The 24,395-nt window shown below is 38.2% G+C and overlaps 1 protein-coding gene across 1 annotated transcript in view; it reads left to right on the forward strand.

Annotated features, from left to right (window-relative positions):
• Positions 1–14,904, forward strand: part of ERP44 (endoplasmic reticulum protein 44) — a 93,944-nt gene extending 79,040 nt beyond the window's left edge. Inside the window, exons 11-12 of the mRNA XM_015068972.3 lie at positions 12,089–12,191; positions 14,323–14,904. Coding sequence (XP_014924458.2) covers positions 12,089–12,191; positions 14,323–14,424 — 205 coding nt within the window. The 3' untranslated portion in view covers positions 14,425–14,904. The remainder of the gene's footprint in view (positions 1–12,088; positions 12,192–14,322) is intronic.
• The last annotated feature ends 9,491 nt before the right edge of the window (positions 14,905–24,395 follow it).

Genomic DNA, 24,395 nt, shown 5'->3' on the forward strand with positions numbered 1-24,395 from the left:
GGAGGGTATGCTACCAGTGTTCTAGTCACCTCTCCCTTATTTCAGAGAAACCGGGGCTAAGGGAGGTGATGTAACCAGCAAGGGCACACGGCTAATTAGCAGCAGGCCTAGGATTCACATCCGAGCATACTGAACCCGAAGTCTCAAACTCATAACACTTAATATCAAAGCAGTTACATTTTCAGTACATATAAAAAGCAATGTAAGTGTGAATGCGAAAGATGTTTGGCGAAAGGTACTTACTTGTATCTGAAACTAAATCACAGATCTGAGTCTTTCTTTTTTTCCTATAGGTTGACCAGATTGGTTTCTTGCCAAATGTAAAAGAATAGATTTTATATGTGGAGGAAAAGAATGGGGTGGGGGGGGGGTAATTTAGGAACCTAAGAGCACCTAAGGGCAGGTCTAGGAAATGTTCTATAATCTACAGGAGAAGAAAGTAGGTGGTGGCGTAGGGCATAGGGCTGTTGAAGGACTTTCCAGAAAGACTCGCCTTCCAAAAACTGTGGCCAGGAAATACCATAGCATCTGTGCCCCTGCTGGAGTGTGCTTAGGTCCTGCTGCGGGGGCCCCGGTGATGGGGAGAAGCCGGACAGGCTCCAGGGCACTTAGGAAAATGGAACAGGCTACGCTAATGCACAGTGCCCTGACTGTGGGCACCAGGTCTTTTACCCCAGATCACTAAATCACGGAAAGTGATCGTAATTCCTTAAACTGCTAGGGCTGATTGGCTGCATTGGTGTCAGGGGAGGGGTGGCTGTGGCGTGGAGATGAGAGGCAGGGCCGAACTAAAACTGGGAGGCGGGTGCCGCACTAATTTAGCAGTTTGGTCGCCTGCTGACCAATTAGCCTGTCTCCTCAAGCTTGGAGGGGCAAACCAGGAATTGGGTGAAATGATAAAGAACTTGGAAGGATAGGTACAAGAAAAAATTTAAAACCAGGTCACCATTAGTTCCCTTTAAAGTCTGAGAATTTGTTTTGTTTTTCATTATCTAGGGGCTCTATTTTTAAAAACCCCAAATGAGGCTTTTTTTTTTTTTAAGTGCAAAAAATTGGTACTGGGAAAGCTTCTTAAAAGGCAGATTTAGTTTTTATTATCTCTTGCTATAGCAGCTTTGTGGCAGCATTAGTAGATGTTCAAGAAGTGTTTGATTAACTTGCTCTTAGTTTTAACCTTTCTGTTATACATATAAGAGTTTGACTACTTTGGATATATATCTTCACATCTGGGATATAGCCTGGTATTTACCAACTAGCCGTTCGCCCTGTTGTTTCCCTCCTCCCTGAGTCACCTCTGTGGTTGTGATTTCTCTCTGTGTGTCTCTCCTGTCCGCCACTGGGCAGTGTACACACTGGCCTGGATCCCCGAATACCACTGTCATTGTCACTCTCATGTAATGTACTTACCATATAACTGACATTGGTTATCTCCTTATAAGCACTTTATATTTTACAAATCATTGCACTGTAGTTTGCCTTATTTGGTCCTGCCAGCAAAACAGACATGAAACTCTGGCAGAGGCAGGCTCTGTACCCGCTCCATTTTATACTTTATGTATGTTCTCAGTTTCTGTAACAGGCTTCTAAGACCGGTATGATTTCTACTTTTACAATAAAGAAGTTAAGCTCCAAGAGATGTAGTAACTTTACCAAATTAAAGTCAAATCACTAAGGAGGCAAATAGCAGTTAGGTGCTCAGACTCTAGTTTCTAATCCCAGTCTGTTACCTACTAGTTGTATCACTCTGAGCAGTTTCTTACCACCTCTCTGTCTCAGTTTCCTCATCTGTAAAACGGGAAATGATAGTATCTGCTTCGTAGGGTTGTTGTGGGCATTAAATGAATGTGTGTGTCTATAGCTCTTAGAACAGTGTCTGATACATGAGTATGATAAGGCTATGTTGCCTGTTAGTATAGGAAATCATATATTCACATTCAAATCTAAGTCAGTAGACTATAAAAACAATACAATTAAGTTAAATAAGCAGTGTTTTCATTTTACATATTAGAAAGCTGAAGCTCAAAGAGGTTAAGTAATTTAAATGGCAGAATACAGTTTTCTTAATACTATAATACATTAAATCAGTTTGTACTACATTATTGTATAAGTTAAGTTAAAGAGTAGTTACAAGGGACGTTTGGGTGGCTCAGTTGGTTGAGCGTCCTACTTCGGCTCAGGTCATGATCTCACAATTCGTGAGTTTGAGCCCCGCATCCGGCTCTGTGCTGACAGCGCAGTCTGCTTCAGATCCTCTCCTCTCCACTCCCCATGCACACGCATGCTTGAGCACGCGTGCTCTCTCTCTTTCTCTCAAAAATAAACATTTAAAAAATAAAGAGTAGTAAACAATATTAGGAAATTGAATCCAGCAATATAGAAAAAAAGAATCACGTACAACTAAGTGGGCTATATCCCAAGTGTGCAACGCTAGTTTAGCACTCAAAAACCAGTCAGTGTAGAGGCACCTGGGTGGCCCAGTCTGTTGAGCATCTGACTCTTGATCTCAACTCAGGTCATGATCCCAGGGTTGCTGGGTTGAGCCCAGTATCAGGCTCCATGCTGAGCATAGAGCCTGCTTCAGATTCTCTCCTCTCTTTCCCCTGCCCCACCCCGCCTCCCTCTTTCCCTTGCACTCTTTCTCTAAAATGAAAACAAAAACCAAAAAAAACCCAGTGTAATTTAGCATATTAATGAATAAACAACAACAAAAAAACTGATCCCAATTATCCATGCAGAAGCATTTGACAAAATTCAACATCCTTTCATGGCAAAAATGCTTAACAAACTAGCATATGTGGAAACTTCCTCAATCTGATAAAGGACATTTATACAGAACCTACAGCTAGTATCATGTTTAATGGTGAAAGATTGACTACTTTCTCCTTAGGATCAGGAACCAGGCAAAGATATTTACTGTTTTTATGCATATGTGCATTAAACATATCATTTGTTCCTTTATTTCTGATTATAAAAAATTTATGTTCTTTGTGGATAATTCTGAAAGTTAACAAAGTGCCAAAGAATTAAAAATGACTCATAAATCCACAAGCCAGATATCTAGACACACATGTGTGTTATAAATGTAATCAGGACCATGCCAGTTTATGAATTTTCTTTTTAATTTATCCACACATTGTAAGCATCTTCCCGTATGATTAAATTTTTCCCTTTTACTTTTAATGGCTAGTGTGCCTTTGGCTTGTTCCATGATTTAACCCGCTGTCTGAATCCAGATTTTCCTGTGACAAAATTCATAACACACTGCTACTAACGGGGCTTTACCAAACTCGTCCTTTAGGACGAACACCCTCTACTTGAGTTCTAGGACATCATCGTGGTCTTCTTTTTTCTGGCTCTTTCATTAGCTTTTACTGATTGTGCGTCTTGTCTTTGACCCCTTGTGATAATCGTAAAGCTGTGCTAATACGTATTAGATAGCTACCAGCCATGTGTGAATACTGAAGTTTTAATTAAAATGACGTACAATTTAAACGTCCGTTTCTTAGGTGCTCTCAGTGCTCGGTGGCCACATGTGGGTAGTGGCTACTGTATTTGGCAGCACAGATACAGCGTTTTCCATTTTCACAGAAAGGTCTGTTGGATAGTTCTGTTGCTGTCAGAGGACATGCCGTTGTAAGGAACAGAAACTCACTCCACGGAGCTCAAAACAAGGGGCTTGTGCTGAAAAACTGCAGGAAAAGGACAAGGACGAGAACTGCAGGAGGTGCAGCTACTCTCTGCCCTTCTTCGGGCCCAAAAGCTCCTCTCTTGCTCCTTCACATCTGCTCCATCCTTCTCTCTGGATACCAGCTTCTTCCTCTGCCCTGCCATGACTTCTGCATGCAGGTGGTTCTGATTTATCATGACAAATGTGGCCTCAACTCTGACTTTATAACTCTAATCAACTGACTGGTCTCCTTATATCTCTTAGTACACATTCCCCAGATATCTGGCTCAAACCACATAGATTGGTTCCTCGTCTACCCCAGGTTCTATGTCTGTCTTCTCTTTTGTCTTCCCTCTCCTTTTTTCAGCTTTATTAAGGTATAGCGGACAAAAATTGCTTACATTTGAGGTGTGCAACATGATATTTTGATATATTTATACACTGAAATAACTACCATAATCAAGCAAATTAATGTATCCATTTCTTCACATACTTTTGAGAACAATTAAGATTTACTTACTCTTAGAAAATTTCAAGTATATAATACAGTATTAGTAACTATAGTCACCATGCTGTTCATTTGATCTCTAGAACATACTCTTCCTGTAGCTGAAACTTTGTATCCTTTGACCAACATTTCCCCGTTCTCTCCCAGTCCCGCTCCAGTCCCCCTTAACTACCTGTCTACCCTCCGCTTCTATGAGTTCTGCTTTTTTAGATTCTGCGTATAAATGAGATCGTGCAGTGTTTGTCTTTCTGTGTCTGGCTTATTTCACTTAGCATAATGTCCTTCAGGTTCATCACTGTTGTTGTAAACGACAGGATTTCCTTCTTTATTAAGGCTGAATAATATTCCTGTGTGTGTGTGTGTGTGTGTGTGTGTGTGTGTGTGTGTGTGTGTACACCACATTTTCCTTATCCAGTCATCAACTGATGGATGCTGGTTGTTTCTCTATCTTGGCTTTTAAGAATAGTGCTACATTGAACATGGGAGTGCAGATAACCATTCAAGACAATGCTTTGATCTCCTTTGAGTAAATACCCATAAGCAGGATTGTTGGGTCATATAGTAGTTCTATTTTTAGTTTTTTGGGTAACCTTCATACCTTTTTCTGTAATGGCTATACCAGTTTACATTCCCAGGGAGAAGGGTTCCCTCTTCTCCACATCCTTGCCAACACTTATTTTTTGTCTTTTTTGATAAAAGCCATTCTAACAGGTGTGAGGCGATGGCACATTCTGGTTTTGATTTCCATTTTCCTGATGATTAGGGATATGAGCATCTTTTCATGTACCTGTTGGCTGTTTGTATGTTTCCTTTTCAGAAATGTCTTTTCAAGTCCTTTGCCCTTTTTAAAGTCGGGTTGTTTTCTTGCTCTTGAATTGTTTTAGTTCCTTATATTTTTTGGATATTAATCCCTTATCTGATATATGGTTTACGTACCCATTTTGTAGGCTGTCTCTTCACTCTGTTGATTGTTTCCTTTGCTGTGCACAAGCTCTTTAGTTTGATGCAGTCACGTTCGTCTGTCTTTGCTTTTGTTGCCTGTGCTTTTGGAATTATATCCAAAAATTTACTGCCCAGACCAAGATCAAGAAGCTTTTCTCCTATGTTTTCTTCTAGGAGTTTTACAGTTTGTCAGGTCTTATATTTAAGTCTTTAATCCATTTTGCGTTGAATTTATATATGGTGTGAAATAATGATCCAATTTAATTTTTCTGCCAATGGCTATCCAGTTTTCCGAGCACCATTTAAAAGGCCATCCTTTCTGCATTGTGTATCTTGGTACCTTTGTCAAACATCAGTTGACTGTGAGTGTGTGGATTTATTTCTGGGTGCTCTGTTATGATCCATTGGTCTGTGTCTTTTTATACCAGCACTATACTGTTTTGATTACTAAAGCTTTGTAGTATATTCTAAAATCACACAGTGTGAGGGGCCTGGGTGGCTCAGTCGGTTAAGCATCCAACTTCAGCTCAAGTCATGATCTTATGGTTTGTGAGTTTGAGCCCTTCGTTGGGTTCTGTGCTGACAGCTCAGAGCCTAGAGCCTGCTTCAGATTCTTGTCTCCCTCTCTCTCTGCCCCTTCCCCTGCTCACACTCTCTCTCTCTCTCAAAAATAATAAACATTAAAAAAAAAATTCCTGGAGGGGCGCCTGGGTGGCTCAGTTGGTTGAGCGTCCGACTTCAGCTCAGGTCATGATCTCGTGGTTTGTGAGTTCAAGCCCCATGTCGGGCTCTGTGCTGACAGCTTGGAGCCTGGAACCTGCTTCGGATTCTTGTCTCCTTCTCTCTCTGCCCCTCCCCCACTTGTGCATTCTCTCTCGCTCTCTCTGTCAAAAATAAATAAATGTAAAAAAAAAAGAGAGAAAAATTAAAAAAATTCCTGGGGCGCATGGGTGGCTCAGTTGGTTAAGCTTCCAACTCTGGCTTAGGACACAATCTCACGGTTCATGGGTTTGAGCCCCATGTTGGGCTCTGTGCTGACAGCTCAGAGCCTGGAGCCTGCTTTGGATCCTGGGTCTCCCTATCTGCCCTCTCCCCTGGTTGTGCTCTCTTAAAAATAAACGTTAAAATTGTGTTGTTGTTTTTTTTTTTTAAATAACACAGTGATGCCTTCATCTTTTTTCTTCTTGCTGGAGATTGATTTTGCTTTGGCTATGTAGGGTCCTTTGTGAGTCCATATGAATTTTAGGGTTTTTTCTGTTTCTATGAAAAATGCCATTGGAATTTTGATAGGGATTGCACTGAATATGTAGATTTCTGTAGATAGTATGGACATTTTAACAATATTAATTCTTCCAACCTATGAATTCAGGATATCTTTCCATTTATTTGTGTCTTCTTCCATCAGTGTTGTATAGTTTTCAATATACAGATATTTTCCCTCCTTGGCTAAATTTATTCCAAAGTATTTTATTGTCTTTGATAAAGATGTCCATTCTCACCAGTTGTATTTAGTATGGTACTAGAAGTCCTAGCAAGTTCCGAATACCAAAAAATAAACATGAAATGTTTGGACTAGAAAGAAACTTTCTTCGTAGATGGCATGATTATCTGTGTAGAAATGCCCAATGTATGTACAAGAAAGCTCCTAGAACTAATGGATGATTTCAGCAGGACACAAAGTCACCTTTTAAAAAATCACTTTTATTTCTATATATATATGTTAACAATGAACATTAGGAAATCACAAAACGTTTTAAAGTACCATTCATAATAGCTCCAAAAGCAAAAACAAATAAAAATAAAAATAAAAACTGCCTAAATATACGCCTAGCAAAATATATATAGGATCTGTTTGCTGAAAACTACAAAACACTGATCAAAGATGACCAAAATAAATGAAGAAATACTGTGTGGATTAGAAGACTTATTAATACTGTTTAGATGTGAATTCTCCTCAAATTGACCTATGGATTTAATGCAATTTCAATCAAAATCTAACTAGATTTTTTTATAGATGTAGCTGACTCCAAAATTTACATCGAAACCTAAAATGAGAATAACTGAAACAAAATTCAAAAAGAAACAAAGCTAAAGGACTCAAAATACCTGACTTTGAGACCTAATTACTATATAGCTAAAATATTTAAAACAGCCTCATATTTGGTAAAAAAAAAAAATAGGCATGTATTGCTGTAGAATAAAATGGAAAGTCTAGAAATAGGCACACAGTGATTTTCTTGAAGATGCAAAGATAATTTAGTGGAAAGGCTAATCTTTTTAATAAATGGTGCTGTCCCACCTGAACGTCTTCATACCATAAAAAAATAACTTCTATAAAAAAAATTAGGGACACCTGGGTAGTTCAGTCAGTTAAGTGTCCACCTCTTGATTTCAGCTCAGGTCATAATCTCATGATTGGTGAGATCAAGCCCTGCATCAGGCTCTGCACGGACAGCATGAAGCCTGCTTGGGATTCTCTATCTCTGCCCCTCCTCTCTCTTTTTCTCTCTCTCTCAAAATAAATAATAAACTTTAAAAAAATTAACTCAGAATTGATTGTAGACCTGAATGTGAAAGGTAAAACTATGGAACTCTTAGAAGTAAATGTAGAAGAAACTCTTTCTGTCCTAAGGTTAGATAAAGAGCTCTTAGTACACCCAAAGCACCATGCCCCCCACCAAAAAAATTCATAAATTGGCTTTCATCAAATTAAACACTTTTGCTCCATAAAGGATATTGTTTGAATGTAAAGAAGGTAAACAAATGGCAAATAAGCACACGAAGGGGTGCTCAACACCATTATCCATTAGAGAACTGGAAATTAAAACCACATTGAGATCCTATGACACATTTTTTAGAATGGCTGAATTTAAATACTGATATACCAGATGTTTGTGAGCATATGGAGCAGGTGGAACTCAAAAAAATGTTTACTTTGAGAGAGAGCGTGCATGCGAGGTCGGGGGATGCTGCTGCAGAGAGAGAGGGAGAGACAGTGGGTCCCAAGCAGGCTCGACGATTGGGGAGAGCAGAGCCCAAGGCAGGGCTCGATCTCATGAACCTTAAGGTCATGACCTGAGAGCCAGAATTAGAATTGGACACTTAACCAGCTGAGCCACCCGGGTGCCCCTGGAGCAAGCGAACTCTTACACATTGCAGTTAGGACACTGGACAATTAGGCAGTTTTTTTTAAAAAGTAAACATTTTACACCTTGCATGTAATATACCAGTATTTTTCCTGGAGAAACAAACTCACGTTCACACAAAAACTTGTGTACAAATGTTTGTAGTAGCATTGTTCAGAATAACCAAAATCTTGAAAGAACCCAAATGCTCTTCAGTGGGTAAAAGGATGACTAAGTATGGTATATCCACTCATTGGAGTAGATATTCAATAAAGGAACAAATAGTTGTATACATGCAACAGAATGCAGGAATCTTAAAAGAAGTAAGCTAAATAAAAGAAGCCAGCCTCATGGTTACATACTGCATGATTCCAAGTACAAGACATTTCAGAAAAGGCAAATTATAGGAACAGAGAACAGATCAGTGGTTGGCAGGAGTTAGGGGGAAGTGGAAGGTCTGACCAAAAAAAGCATGTTGGAATTGTTATGTATCCTATTTGTGGAGATAGTAACTAGATGCTATATGCATATGTTAAAACTCATAGAACTGTAAGCCTAGAAGAGTGAATTCTACTGTATGTAAGGTTTTAAAAAATAAAAATGCTTCTCACTGATACATATGTCAAAGTTCATTTAGTGATACTTACCATTTGTGCATTTCCCAGTTTCTAAATTTTGCATCACCTAAAAATAAAAATTGAAAACAAACAGAAAACCGTTTGGAAGGTGGGAAAGAAACACTTAGGTGTTCTAATTAGAAAAACTGTACCCTAAAGTGTGAAAATATAATTGAATTTATTATGGCAAGAATCCGTTTATTTTCCTTTTTAGCACATAACCATGTTGTCTGTTTTCTTGACAATATACTGTTGATTCAGTGTTTCTTACTTAATAATGATGGATAGTTTCTAGCCACAAGCTAGATAAGAGCTCTTTTGTAATCTTTTTTTCCTCCCACATCAATTCAGGTTCATCGTATCTCCCTTGTCTTTGCCTTTTACTCACAATTCTTTCTCTCATCTGTTGACAAGGGGAATCAAGTTAGGAAAAAATCTGTTTTGAGTGTTCTCTATGAATTTGTTATATTTAAGATTTAATTATAAATTATTTTTTGACAAGCAGAAGCTAGTCACATTGTATTGGTTGCGATCATCTTTGGACTTTATAAAATAACAAACTTAACGGGGTTTTGTCTTAAACATTAGAGACCATTTGTGATTCTTTGATTTGAATGGATATATTTTAGCACTTTGCTGTGCATGACAGCATAGTAGATGATGTCATATTAAATTTAAATTGATCTCCTCTCAGTGTTTATCTTTAGCGCCTGTGCAATTTCTTCAGCACCAGAGAACCTTTCAGAGGCATTCTGTCAATACAGCTACCTGACAGTCATTTGTATTTGTAAACTGTGCATTTGACACCTGCTGGTCTCTGTTGCATTGGAGCTAGTGGGGAGCCAAAATGGGTGTACAATGAAGTTATTGGTTGGTACATCTCAGTGGGAGTTATTGAAGGGAAGAAACAACACTTGCAGGACCTCGGGAGAGGATAAAAAGAAACTAGCAGCTATTCTTGGCTACCAAAAAATTGAGTCAATTCTACTGAAGTAAAGTGTTTATGGACCTGCATTGCAATCCTTGTAAGGGATATGAAGAAAGATTTCTGTTTAAAATATGTAATGAATTTTTAAAACACCAATATTTCAGTAAAAGACTGACAATTCATATAAGGAGAAATATTAATGAAAACAAGGAAAATGCTTAATTTCTGAAAAAATAGAAATTAAAATGCAGGTGTCTTTTATTTGTCAAAGTAGCAAAACAAATTTTAATAAAAAAAACACATTGGCAAGCCTTCAAAAAACAGGTAGGCAAGTAGCAAAAATTGATGTTTTGTAGGTATAATTTGCCTACACTTTATCAAAAGTTCTTATTAACTCAACAGATTGTCCTCAACTTATGATGGTTTGACTTGGTTTTTTGCGTTAACGGTGGTGCAAAATCAATACATTAAGTAGAAAGTGTACTTTGAATTTGGTCTTTTCTCAGGCTAGCGATCTGCACTAAGATACTCTTACGGTGCTGGCGATCAGCAGTGAGCTACACCTCCCAGTAAGCCTTGTGATCCCAGATGTCAACAACTGACACACTTACAGACATTCTGTACCCATACAACCATTGTTTATCACTTTCAGTATAGAATTCAATAAGTTATATGAGATTTAAATACTTTGGTACAAAACAGGCTTTGTGTTAGATGATTTTGCTCAAGTAGGGTAATTTAAGTGTTCTGAACACATTTAAGGTAGGCTGGGTATTATTAAATGTGTTCTCCATTTAGGATTTTTCAATTTAGGGTAGGTTTATTGTGCTGTATCCCCCTTGTAAGTCAAGGAAGATCTGTATTCCTGCTTTATTTGCTACAACCCAAGGAAATAATTAAAAAGGAAAAGGGTAGGGGCGCCTGGATGGCTCAATCGGTTAAGCCTCTGACTCTCGGTTTCGGCTTAGGTCATGATCTTGTGGTTTCATGAGTTCAAGCCCCACATCAGGTTCTGTGCCAACAGTGCAGGGCCTGCTTGGGATTCTCTCTCCCCCCTTCTCACCTCCCCTCTCCACGCTGTCTCCGTGTCTCTTAAAAAATTTTTAAAAACAGGAAAAAGGTGGATACATGAATCTGCTTAGCCTTGTAATCTGTTTTGCTACAATGCATGTTTTTGTACTGCAAATTTGCTTATAGCATGACTGGTAATTAGGAAAAGGACGTTAATATAAGTAAGTTGTGTTCACATTATTTTCCTCAGAATGTTTTGAAGCCATCAAAGTTTTATTTTTTATTTTTTTAATTTTTTTTTATCATTAAATATAATGTTTTAGTGGTATACAAAGACGTCCGCCCAACCCAAAAAGAGGAGAGGGGACAGTTTTATGACCTTGAGAAGTACTTTGCTTTTCACAATGTTAAGCTATCCAGTGAAGCTGCTGGTGTGGTTGAAGAAGTTGTGAAATTTTCCTTTGTGCTTAAGGAAGAAAAAACTCGAAAAAACTATACCCTGATTTAGATTATTTTGATAAAGTTGGTTCTACTGGCAGTGAATGCCTTCAAGGACTCAGTTAATATCTCAAAAAAGGACTTATAAGTTCCAGGTTAAAGCTACAGAGGATCCACCTGGCCGACACAGTGACAGAGGCTGAACAGTGCTAGTAATTTTCTTTTTTCTTTTTGAGGGAGAGCATACTCTCTGGATTGGGCAGGGGACGGGAAGGGGCAGAGGGAGGGAGAGAGAGCATCCTAAGCGTAAGGAGGCTCCATGCCCAGTCCAATAATGCCAGCCTCTATGTCACCACTATGAGATCATGACCTGAACCGAAATCAAAGTCAGACACTTAACTAACTGAGCCACCCAGGCGCCCCAATACAAAACTACATAGTTGTAAGTGGTTAGCACCTAACACTATTTTTCCCTTAAGACTTGTTATTTTTAGTGGTTCTGCAGAACATGAACTTTTTTAGTTACATAGATTAAGGAAAATATATAAATGTCCAACAATAAGGGATGGTTAAGTAAGTTTTAGGACAGCATCTTGATAGACTAATGCATCTGTTAAAATAAGCATCGGGAAATTTCTGTGAAACAAGTACAAGAATTAGAACACAAAACAGAGTATCCATATTTCATGATTACACTGTATAAAAATGTTTGCAGTATACCTGGCTTCTGATAGTTATGGTAAAATGATGGGGTTGTAGGTAAAATTTAAATAAAAAATGGGGAAGGTGGTAAAATATAGGTAAGTCCATTTTAACAGTTTAAGCTAAATTTTTATTTTACTTTGGTTTTAGAATTCCTGGAAAACTCAAGCAGTTTGTATTTGACTTACATTCTGGAAAATTGCACAGAGAATTCCATCATGGTCCAGATCCAACCGATATTGCCCCAGGACAGGTAGGACTCTTGTTTCTCAGTGGGAACTCTTTTTTTCTTTTTCAGTTAGCCTTGAAGAGGAACTAACCCTCTTGCACAGGCTTGAGTGTGTGCTTCTGAAAATCTTTATAAAGAAATTCTGAACAGACTGTAGATAATATATAAATTATATTCCTTTCAAAATTAATTTTTAAAATTGTGAAACTTCAGAAAAGTTGCAACATGGACGGAACTGGAGAGTGTTATGCTAAGTGAAATAAGCCATACAGAGAAAGACAGATACCATATGTTTTCACTCTTATGTGGATCCTGAGAAACTTAACAGGAACCCATGGGGGAGGGGAAGGAAAAAAAAAAAAGAAAGGTTACAGTGGGAGAGAGCCAAAGCATAAGAGACTCTTAAAAACTGAGAACAAACTGAGGGCTGCGGGGGGGTGGGAGGGAGGGGAGGGTGGGTGATGGGTATTGAAGAGGGCATCTTTTGGGATGAGCACTGGGTGTTATATGGAAACCAATTTGACAATAAATTTCATATATTTAAAAAAAAACTTAAAAAAACTTAAAAAAAAAGTTGCAAGAATGGTACAATATAATTTCTTGATAAAGTGGTCTAGAGTACCTCCTTTATGGAATAGGAGTAAAAGGGTTAAATACAGTTGGCTTCAAATACAGAAGTTGGAGGTAAGAATTGGAAGTAGGTGGATCAGTGAAGAAATCAGTGGATTCCATTAACTGGTTAAGTCTTCCTCTGTGGCCAGGAGATTGACCACAATACAAAGAAAATAATGATTTGGTATTCTTGCTAAACCATCCTAAGCACCCTCACCAATATAGTATTCATAATTGCTCAAAACTTAAGGTTTAATGCAGCTTCTCATTTGAGATTTAGAATGCTTCACAGCTATTTATGAAAGTTTTTTATTTGCTTTTTATTGTGAAAATTTGACTATTTCTATGTTTCTGCTTTGTTAGGCACCCCTAAAATTGCATTTTTGATTCATTATTGATTTATATCATGTCTATTACCACAATGATACATAACAAAACTCACATTTCATATGCCCAGAACTTCACTGTTTTGCCCAAGGAACCTCCACATAGAAAAATAAAAGCTAAGTCAATTTTTCTTAAAGAGTCAAATTACGTTCAGTGTCAAGAGTTCCCTGTAAGAATCCAATGATACGCTTTTTCCTTGAAGTCTGAGGTCAGATTTTATTTTGATAATTAAACAACTGTAGAAGCAAACAGTTTGTTGGCAATAACCCAAAGGCAATTATTTTCCTCAGGAAAGTAAGCCTGCTTAATATTTTATCAGATTAGGAAAAGATGTTACATACCATTATTGTATACTTCTCCATTAGACAGTGAACCTACATTTTATAGTAATATAAGTATGGCTTAAACCAAACATATATCTCAGTAAAAATATAAATAAAAAAGGTATTGGAGAAGGGGAACATGACAAAATAAAATGGGAACTTTGCAGATGTTGCTTTCCCAATTTAACGGGAATGAGTCCGTATCCAGAGTGTGTAACACAGGCATTATGTGCCTCTGTTAACTACAGGGGATATTAAAACAAGGACTACATGTTTGTTCTTGAGGAGCTCATAATGTGGAGATAAAGGATAGTCTTAGATATCTGAAATTCTTAGAAGTCACACTTACAGTTCCACTGTGTATGTTTGTCTACTGTTGGTGCACAAGTATGGCGTATTTTCCTTCTTATGTCAACTAATTTCTGGCATCCAGGTAATTGTTAAAAGCTCTGTGAACAGAGTGGGTGCCTTTAATCCTCTTAGTGGTCATTTGTAGGACAGAAGGGTTTGGGACATAGTCACAGCTGTGCGGTCTCTCCAGAATATTCTAGGAAAGCCCCTAGGTGGCAGGTATTGTGTTTCCTTCCAGTACACCCCAAGAACTGTCAACAGGTCCACAGTTAAGGGCTGTGTGGCACCCTTGCCCTGGGGAATCTGATGAGTAAGGGCATTTGAAATGGGGAAAGTAAGATTTCAAGCTTAACTCTGGTCTTTGGTACATAGTGATTATTGAGCAAATAATTATAAAACAACTACCATTCATCTACTCTTATTAAAATAGTGTAATTCCATAAAACATATTGCTATAAAATGTTTTATTCTTTCTCTTGTAGCAAGTCCAAGATGTAGCAAGCAGTCCACCTGAGAGCTCCTTCCAGAAATTAGCACCCAGCGAATATAGGTATACTTTATTGAGGGATCGAGATGAGCTTTAAAAACTTGAAAAACGATTTGCAAGCCTTTCAAACAGCAGCATCAACTTACGTGGTGGAAATAGTAAACCTATATTTTCATAATTCTATGTGTATTTTTATTTTGAATAAACTGAAAGAAGTTTTGGGTTTTTAATTTTTTTTTCTCCCCCTGACTCAAAATGCATTGTCATTTAATATAGCCTCTTTTTAAAAATCTGTTAGGGATAAAAAAAAAATAATAAAAATAAAAACCAGAGGCCTATCTTTGCTTTAAATCTGTCCTGTAAAATCTTTATAAATCAAGTGAAAGGTGACATCGCCAGAAACATACCGTGAACTCGCACTACTAGGTTAGGGAGGACTTAGGGATGTTTCCTGTGTGGTATGTGCTTTTCTTTACATATGATCAGTTCTGTTGGTATTTCATTATCACATTTCTCAAAGCTAAGAGGGTCTATATTCTGGATACAGGGAGGGGAATAAATGAAAATTTTCACACTGTGTACTGTGTTTTACTGATTGGTCGGATATTGCTTATGAAAATTCCATAGTGGTATTTTTTGGATTCTTAATATGTAACTTAAACATACTATGAAGAGGAGGAGAGCCATAAGCCAGAACATTTGGCAGGAACTGTCCTTACAAATTAAGAAAAAGAAAATGAAAAGTGTTATTAAATTTCTATCTGTTTGTCTAACAAAATGGCATATGGATGGCATTTAAAACTTTGAATTATACCTAAATCTGAGCTACTAGTGGAGCAGGCAGGTTACCACTGTTGAACCAGATCCCTTTTAAGGCTCCTCCTATCGTGACATGTTCATTTCCAAAGACAAAAACCAGCAGAGAAACTGTACTTCAATAATTCTAACCACCTTCTATCTTGTAGAGTCTTGTTCTGGATGTATAGATCAAAAACAAAGACAATAAGGCACATATGTTTTTAATTTTTTCCATTGTAAAATTGTTAGAGGACCTCCCCACTCTAGATTCCCTGATTTCCCAGGCCTGCAGTGTATAGTCAAATGGGTCCCTGTGCCAGGCCTCAATACTGCTAGGGAACAAAACCAGAGGGAGAGGCCCCTCAGTGTCATATCAGGAAGCCCAATGCCAGAGGACAGACAGGTTCAAAATTGGCTTTCCTCTGGGCCTGGGTTGGTGCTATAGGCCAAGAGTCATTTTATACTTGGAGTCTAAGTCAATCCCAGTTTGGGGAAAGATTATTTTTAAGCTTACAAGGCTGACATGTGCCATTATATGTAGTGTGTAATATATGTAACATCTTCCAATTCTTTTAAAATAAAGTGAATATTTATAATGCATATTTAATGATTGTTATTTTAAAAAAAGCCTAGAATTCCTAGTTATGCATGACTTATCCATCATTTCATTCAGAATAGTAAATGTTAATAAGCTGATAAGGGGCATGTTTAGTATATCTTACCAGGTTGTTAACTAGAAAAGCAGGACAGAGCTTCCTCAAGGTCGGGTCTTAGTTCTGTTCAATTCCTTGCTTTTAATCAGTACCTTTGAAATCAAATTTGTAGCCTTCAGGTCAGAGAACAGACCAAATCTAAGGCAGTGAGAATGAAAATTCATAAACATTCAACAAGGCAGCACACAACACCGAAAGCAGCATATGCAGCTAACTGGAATAAATTTATAATCCTGTAATTAGCTTTAAAAATATTGTAAATAAAAGATAACACTCAAATATTGGATTGCAGAGAGCTGACTTGAGAGTAGTTCTTAGGAGAAAGGCCTCAAGGAACACATGTTCAGTGTGATCGAATATAACTGAATGGCTGTTAAAAAAGATTTGAGGCTGCATTATTTACCTTTTATGTGTATTGGGACTCAAATGTCTATTGAATGAGGGAGATGCAAAGTGATGTTGGATAAGTTTTGTACCCCTTAAGGGCTGAACATTCATCAGGACTTGGTGCCCAATTTTATTTAAAAGGAAAAAAAAATGCAAAACACCAAAATGCATTAGGGAAAATAAGTTTTTGCCATAGGGCTAGTGCATGGGGTGGGGAAGGGGAGAGTGCTGTGGCTAAGAAAATGAGAAAGGAAGTTCAAGAATGGGAGCTGATTGTGCGGGGCCTTGAATGCCAAGCTAAAGGGTTTGTACTAGATCTTATGGGCAGTAGAGATGCACTAACAAATTTTAAGCCAGAAGTATGCTCATATTCAAGTTTGAGAGGGAATACTGTGGCAGCAGGTCTAGATACAATAAAATGGGCCACCGCAGGAGGGAGAATAGCCTGAACTAAGAGTGATGGCAGAGATAGGAACAGATCTAATAGATGGCAAACATGTAGATTCCACAGGGATTTGTCACCAGCTGGATGTACAGAGAGAACTTGCAGGAATCTAGAACTCACAACTTACCCATCTTCCCATCTGAACTCTGCGTCAGAGGATATTACATTTATCGAATCGACTTTGGGCCTGAGGCTCTTCAGCTGGGGAAGGGAGGGGGGAGGATCCAAGACTAAAGAACGGCTGAGTCACAAAACCAGAAAACTAGAAGCAGTCCCTTCTTCTTGTCAACCTGCTACCTTTTCAAGTTTTTCAAAAATTGGTCTAGTACTGAGGGGGACCATAAAAGGATGAAAATTTCCTTTAGAGGAAATTCTAAACATTTTTTAAATAGTTAAATGAACGTAGAGAGGAAGATAGAGAATAGGCATCTAAGCATCTCCTAGAGCTCCAGGATGACGTTGCCAAAGGTCACATACAAAAGAAGGAAAAACTGGCATGATAGAGGCCAAAAAGAGTGAAATATAAAAGTGTTTTGAAATATTAAATCTCAGGATGAGCTTAAATTTGCAGAAAGTGCTAAAGTTGCCAAGAAGCCATTAAAAAAAAGAGAAAAACCTGGGGGCAAAAAGAATAGATGAGTTTAATGGATTAATAATCAAGAAAAGCAGAATAACTCACTATTTTTCTCTGATGAGATATGGGCTAGCGGGGCCAAACTAAAATGACATAAACAAAAAAGCAAAAATGAGAAATAAAAACAATCTTGCCACCTTAACTAAAAAGTGTCAGGGCTCTTAAGACCAAACTTCAGTGTCCCAAAGAGCTGCTGGAAGTTACAAGTGCTTTCTTTTAGCAACTACTGGAGATTTTTGAGAAATCATGCAGAATGTATAGGTGATAGAAGACTGGAAATGAATAGTATTAACAGTTTTCAAAATAATTGTAGTTAAATGGCTTTAGCTATTTTTCTAAATAAAACATCTCATTGAACCAAACAAATGTTTAAATAGTCTATATTTGGAGAAAAGACTTAAATAGGTGATAAGAAAACAGTAGTCAATTTTTAAGCCCAATATTTACAGACCCTGAAGACAGTAAGTTGTTTCAGAACTTAAATTGTTTTATGCCGATGACAACTGTTCTATGTGTTCATTAAAACAGGTTGGATAGGACCTCTGCTTGGCCACTGTTTTTTTAGCTGTGTTTGAATTTTTGTATGTATTTCCAAGTAATAAAACTATATTTATAAAATATTTCTATATTTTAGACTTCTTACTAATTCAGTTTGTCATAAATATCATAGTGTGAACATTTTACTCTGAATCCAGATGACCAGTAACAAGCTTTTCCAGTTTTAATGTTATTTTTTATGTTACTTAATTGTACTTGAATCAGAATGAGAAGATACATGAATCCATATGCTGACAGCTCAAGCCTGGCCTTTAGCTGAAGTGTCAAAAGCTCCATCTCACAGAGCACACTGGGGAGGACTGGCCTGCCCTTAGGCTTTGGAGAGGAAGAGGAAAAGCACAGCTTACAAATTGCTTTTCTAAAATGTCCTCTTCTCTCCTCCTCCCCACTACCTTGCCTAATAAATTCTTTCTATGCATCCTCCAATGCCCAGGACAGTTCTCACCCACTGTGGTCCCACAAACCTTTGTTTATGTATTTTAGAATACCCAGTCTAGTACACACTGTTGGAAGTACATGTATCCCTTTGTCTTATCACCATGTGAATGCCATGAAGGCAGGAACTCATGTCTTTGTATTCCCAGCAACCTGGAGCACTGTAAGATCAGTAATTCTATGATGAAAAAAAAAAAAAAAGCCAAATTCCATAATAAATGAACAAAGGACAAGAAAACATCATAATTAGAATGCACTCTGCCAAGAGAATTAATAGCAGCTGTCCTTTTTCTCTCTTAATATCTTACTGTAATAGCAAAGCATTGCTAGGTATTGCTAACCTGCTGTTTCCCAGGTCTGGGCCACTCAGGTAAAAGACCATGTACTTGCCTATCTTGTGCTGTGTCTCATATTACTTACTGGGGTGGGTGATAGGAAGCTGTATGGCCACTCTTGATGCCATGTGTAAAGTTGCACATGCCATAGGGAGGATCAGATCAGTCTTGGAAGCCTGGTACTGTGACTGTTTTCTTGCCGTAACCACTGCCCAAGAGGGCATCCCTAGCTGTCACACAGAGAGGGAAATAGAACAGGGCATTTATTCTGACTTATCAATTCTTCCTATCTTCATAATGAGCATGACTTTCTGATTTAACACACTGCTTAACAGTCTATTTCAGAATTTTTCTAGATTATAAATTACCTGGTCTGTGGCTTCTGAAATAGAACTTTACCTCTTAAATTTTAGAATTTTGCCTAAGTTCAGTGTTTGGGCACCTTTTCTATTTTCTGGTTCCCCCAAGATTACTGGTAGTACTTTATAATCACATCCACAGTTCCCACAAACCTTAGGAGGATGTTTTTTAAAATCTAAGCCTAGAAACAACAAATTATTTTAAAAGTTTTGTTTTTTTTTTTTTTTGAGGGGGAGGGAGGGAATAACCTTGCACTTATTTTCATTGCCTTTATTAATAGGGTGACCATGTAAGTTTATCATCCAAACCAGGACATGTGAGAGTGAAAGGAAGGACTAGTAATAATTTCACCACGACAACAGATGCAAATCAAGACTGTCCCAGGTAAACTGGGATGTATCATCACCCTATCATGTTTGGATATCATTCTTATCAGAGGTGAAAAAGATTTATTCCCAACCAGTCACCTGTCATCATTATGCCACGTTCTTTTTTTTTTTTTTTTTTTTTTTTTAGTATTTATTTATTTTTGAGAGAGAGAGTGAGAGCAGGGGAGGGGCAGAGAGAGAGGGACACAGAATCTGAAGCAGGCTCCAGGCTCTGAGCTGTCAGCACAGAGCCTGGTGCGAGGCTCCAACTCATAAACCGTGAGATCATGACCTGAACCTAAGTCAGATGCTTAACCAACTGACTGAGCCACCCAGGTGCCCACACCATATTCTTTTTTTAGAAACTCCTTTTAAGAATTCCTGGTATTTCCATCAAGTTTCCACTCATTTTAGGTGGCTCCCTAACACTATTCTTACAGGTCCATGATACTTTTTCATTCATGTGTTGTTCCTTTAAACTTTGGTTAAAAATAACAATTACAATAACACTTGCCACTTACATTTGTGCAGTTATGATGAGCCAAGCTCCATTCTAGGCACTTAAGATGTACTAATACTTTTAATCTTCATGACCACCCTGTAGGATAGGCAAGGTATCAACAGGGAAGGGGAGATTCAAGAAGGGAAGGCTAAAGAAGTCCCAAGTTGTTGACCTTCACTCTAACCCAAATAACAGGCCACTGTTATGAACAATAAAACCTAGGGAGGAAAGAAAGGGAGTTAATGTTCATGGGGAATTAGTAAGTGCCAAGCACTTTATTCCTTTTCTTCCCTATCAGCTCACTGAGAGGCTGTTTGGTGGGTAAAGTACAAGAACTTGGGTATTAGAGACCTTGGTCAAAATCCTGTCACATGCCTACCTCTTTTCAGTTCTGCCCTTTTTGAATTCCAATCTCTGCCTCACAGCAATTAAAATCTTGCTTCTACTTTGTCTCAATACTAGGCCATCAGATTATAAATCCTTCTTGGGTGCCTACTATTCTGACCCCATCAATCCTACGGTAAGAAAGAAGATAAACCCAATTTTTCTACACCATTTCTTCAGTGATTCAGGTCCTATATCCTAAGTCATGACTTTTAATTAGAAAAATAGAAACACCTTTACCTCCAAATTCTGAAATTTTCAGTTCATGGCTCCCACGTGCTGGAGGTATTTTCCAGATTTCTTCTGTTGCATCCCTCATTCCTATGTTAATATACAAAAGTGGTACTGAGCAAAGGTTTGAAAGGTCTTAGAAGGCTTTTTCACATTTCCATACATATCCCTGAAAGATGGAGCAGCACACGTACTATGAGCCCATCATTTGTCATCTGGAAGTCACTACTGGTGTGTGTGTGTGTGTGTGTACGATTTCTTCCTTCTCATCACTGTATTTCATGCCATGAAATACTCCAAGAAGCAGGTGATAAAGTCCCTGCCCTGAAAGCAGCTTACAGTCTAGTTGGGGAGATCCAACAACCACGGACAACAGATGTTTACAACTATGAAGTTGTAGAACATCGCAGAATTAGCCCCAAGTGAAAATGGGAGCCAATGAACTGCAGTGATCAAGAAATAGAGATGGAAAACTGGACCATGAAAGTCTTGGACAGTCAAAGGTAAATTTCGTGACTATTTCTCAGTGGGTTTTCAATAAATATTTATGGAATGAATAGCAGGACAGGAAGAAAGTAGGCATTCAATATGAAGCAGCGGATCTCACAGCAGAGAGGCAAGAAAGCACAAATCACTTCTTGCATGTGGGAAAGAAAAGCAAATAGGCTGCATACACTGAGAACCCTGGCAAAGGTGAGGTTTATTACCAACTTCACCGGCCAGGAAGGCAAAACGAGGAACTCTGAGGGTTGTAACAGTCTTGATCTGAATCAAGGCAACCCATTGATTCCTTTAAACAAAGAATTATTAAGTTAAAAACACATATAATACCACTCTCTCTGTATTTCCATCCTACCAGCTTCATCGCTCACATTTAACTCCTTGGTTTTCTGTAAGCACACTATGCTCTTTCATGTTTTCAGCCTTACGTACATGCAATTCCTCTGCCACCTCAAAGGCCACAACTCTGTCTTCAGTCAGGCATATCTTTCCTGCAGGTACTGTTCAGGTAACACATGTCCCACCAAGCCTTTCCTGTTTCCAGGCAGAGCAAATCACTCCGTCTTAACTTTGTTCATTCCTCTTTTAAGGTACTTACCATGTGTTACTATGACTTCTTGCTTTATGTATCTGAATTCATTAGCCAGAATGGTTCACAAGGGTAGATTCTACAGGTCTAATATTTTTCTATATATGGCCCTGGTACTCAACACATAACAGGCATTCAGTCCAATCTTTGTTGAATGAATTTTATTGCATGTTTCCTTATACAAGCACCACTCAACAACATAATGAATTCAGTAAGCTTTACAGAATTTGTAGAAATTCTCACCATTGGGCCTTTTCTTGTGCTGACCCTTGCTAACATCAAGGGTTTAACAATAAAATGGAAACTATGTTTAGGAGATTTACTAAAATCCAGGTAAACATCTTTTTAATGATTAACCATAATACAAGAAAATCTCAAGTACTTGAGAAATGTATGAATAACATGTACTCTTGAGTTGTTTTTCTCAAATATTTATTAGTCAAGTTTCTCAAAGGAGCTGGACAATGGTCCATTCAAGCCTGGAGTATCTATGTTGCTGAAGAAAAACCCCCCGCTTTGGCTAGGACATACACAGGCAACAGGACTGACATTGTTTTGGAGGTTAAGAAACTGAATATAATTCCTTCTGGGGGGACAAAAGGTTTTCCTTAAGAAACAACTTTTGGGCTAACTAGTTCTGTAAAATGTAGTATTACAGAAATTATTTCCGTCTGGACAAATGTAAACAGTTTATTGCCAGTTTGTAACTTCACAGAAAAACTTTAAAATCATTTTTGTGGAATGTCTGATTCTCAGTGGCATTGTCAGATGGGGAGTAGTTGAGTTTGAAGAGATAAAGCTGGGGCCGGAATACGGCAAGCTGTGAATGCCAACCGAAGGGGTCTGAACTTTATCAAGTATTCAGTGGAGCCACTGACAATCAGCAGAAAAATGGAAGACGGACCTAGTTCTCACTCTTGTGGCAGTGATGTGAGGAATGGCTTAAAGTTGGGGAAAATGAGGTAGGGGGTGCATGGAAATACAGTTTTTTACTAGAGTGATGACCATGAAAATATTTATAAGTAGATGCAACTAACATTCAAAGTAGAATTGACAAGACTCAGTAAGTGGCTATATATAAAGAATGCAGAGAGTCAAGTTACTAACCCCTAAGGTTTATGGCTGGCGAATCCCTGGCTGGAGCAGGAGAAGGCAGGCACCCCTGAGAAAAAGCTTACTATGCAAGAGACAAAGCCAAAACTAGCCTCTGATCTCCTGATTCCCCACCCAATTTCCTTTTCACTATTGCTATTGCCTGATTTGGAATGTTAAAGCTGGTCTGAAAGTCCATAAGCCTCAGCAGGCAACTTAATATGACATAACAAAACCTCAGTTAAATTACTTTGAGGATTTTTTTTCTTAGACCTTGGTTATACTTCTAGCTGTGGTGCTAACTAGCTTTGATCTTGGGTAAATCATTTGCCTCTGACACCTTTTTACATTTTTATTCAATTTATTTCTTTCGTTAAATTTGCACATAAATATTTTTTACCTCCAAAAATAAATAATTTCTTCGAGGGTGGCAATGTGGATAACATATGGACATTTTGCCCCTGATTGTTTATAATACCCAAGAAGTTTCTCTGTAAAATGGTGTCAAATTAATGAATATAAATAGTGAGAACCACTTGCTAGAAACAAAACGAAGTGTTGTTTAAAAACACAAACAGAACCTCAATTGTTTACATTATCTTAGGCTACTGGGGAAGCTTTCCTACCTTTTATGAGTCCTCTGACTACTTACGAACATTGTCTAACATTCGTAAGTACCTGAGAGCCAAAGCCATGTTATGCTTGATTACAAGAGAAGAACATGTCCATTTCACAGGAGAACCTTTTTCCCAAGCTTTTCATCATTCTTCCTCCCAGATTTCAAGTGGCAGCAATGAAGGGCAAAGGGGGCCCTGAGAAAGACCTTTCGGTTTTAAGTTAACACAAAGCATAGGTTGGTTTGGTTTCTGTTTTTCACTGGAGGAAAATGTTATACATGATTTATGTATATTTCAGGCTTCCTCAACTTCCTGTGATCGATATTACCAGTATTCAGTCCTTACTCCTGTGCAAACTACGTAGGACACTTACAGGCAGGCAGGCAGCCCACAGAGAAAGGGTTTTGGACTCATAGGATTCTCCCTTTGCAGCATTCAGCATCAATAAAAACTAAAAGTTCTTGCTCCAGGAACTCTGGCCAGCACACCCCCTTTCTGGGCATCCTTAGGTTACTAGCTCCAGAATAGGTGGGTAGGAGAGCTAAGCCAGTAGAAGAAAAGCAAAACTGAGAAAGGGAGAGAGGAAAGGTCATAAGGACAAGGGAGTGTAATTTGTGACTAATGAACACCGAGGTGGCTTTTCTATGTGTTTGATAAAATGTCTCTGGAGATGATTTCAAAAGAAAAGTTTCAAAAATGTTCTAAGTAATACTAGCGTCACTACAGTAAGTGCGTGGCCTCCCAAGGGTACCATTTTAAAGGAGAGTAATCATTTGATTCTATGAGTTATGATAGATTTTGCAGTAGAGTTCATTGTTAATATCAAAAAGCACTGCTTAAGAGATGGCTCTAACCCATGGAATACAAGAAAATTTGTAGGATGTGCAGGTGGAATGGAAACATTTTTAATTTCATAGTCTAAGGACCAAATTCAGCACTGGGTACTTCTGCATCAGCCACTATTGAAAACTCTGAGGATGTGGGACACTTTGTGACAAAAGATTAGGAAAAAAAAACCCCACTGCAAACGAATGGCATATGTAAATTCACAGCAAGCCTGCCTTACAGAATAAATTGGGGTTTGGCTGAAGCAGGACGAATGGCCTACCTCAATTTTAT

This window comes from Acinonyx jubatus, chromosome D4 (assembly GCF_027475565.1).
Source record: "Acinonyx jubatus isolate Ajub_Pintada_27869175 chromosome D4, VMU_Ajub_asm_v1.0, whole genome shotgun sequence".
Taxonomy (NCBI): Eukaryota; Metazoa; Chordata; class Mammalia; order Carnivora; family Felidae; genus Acinonyx; species Acinonyx jubatus.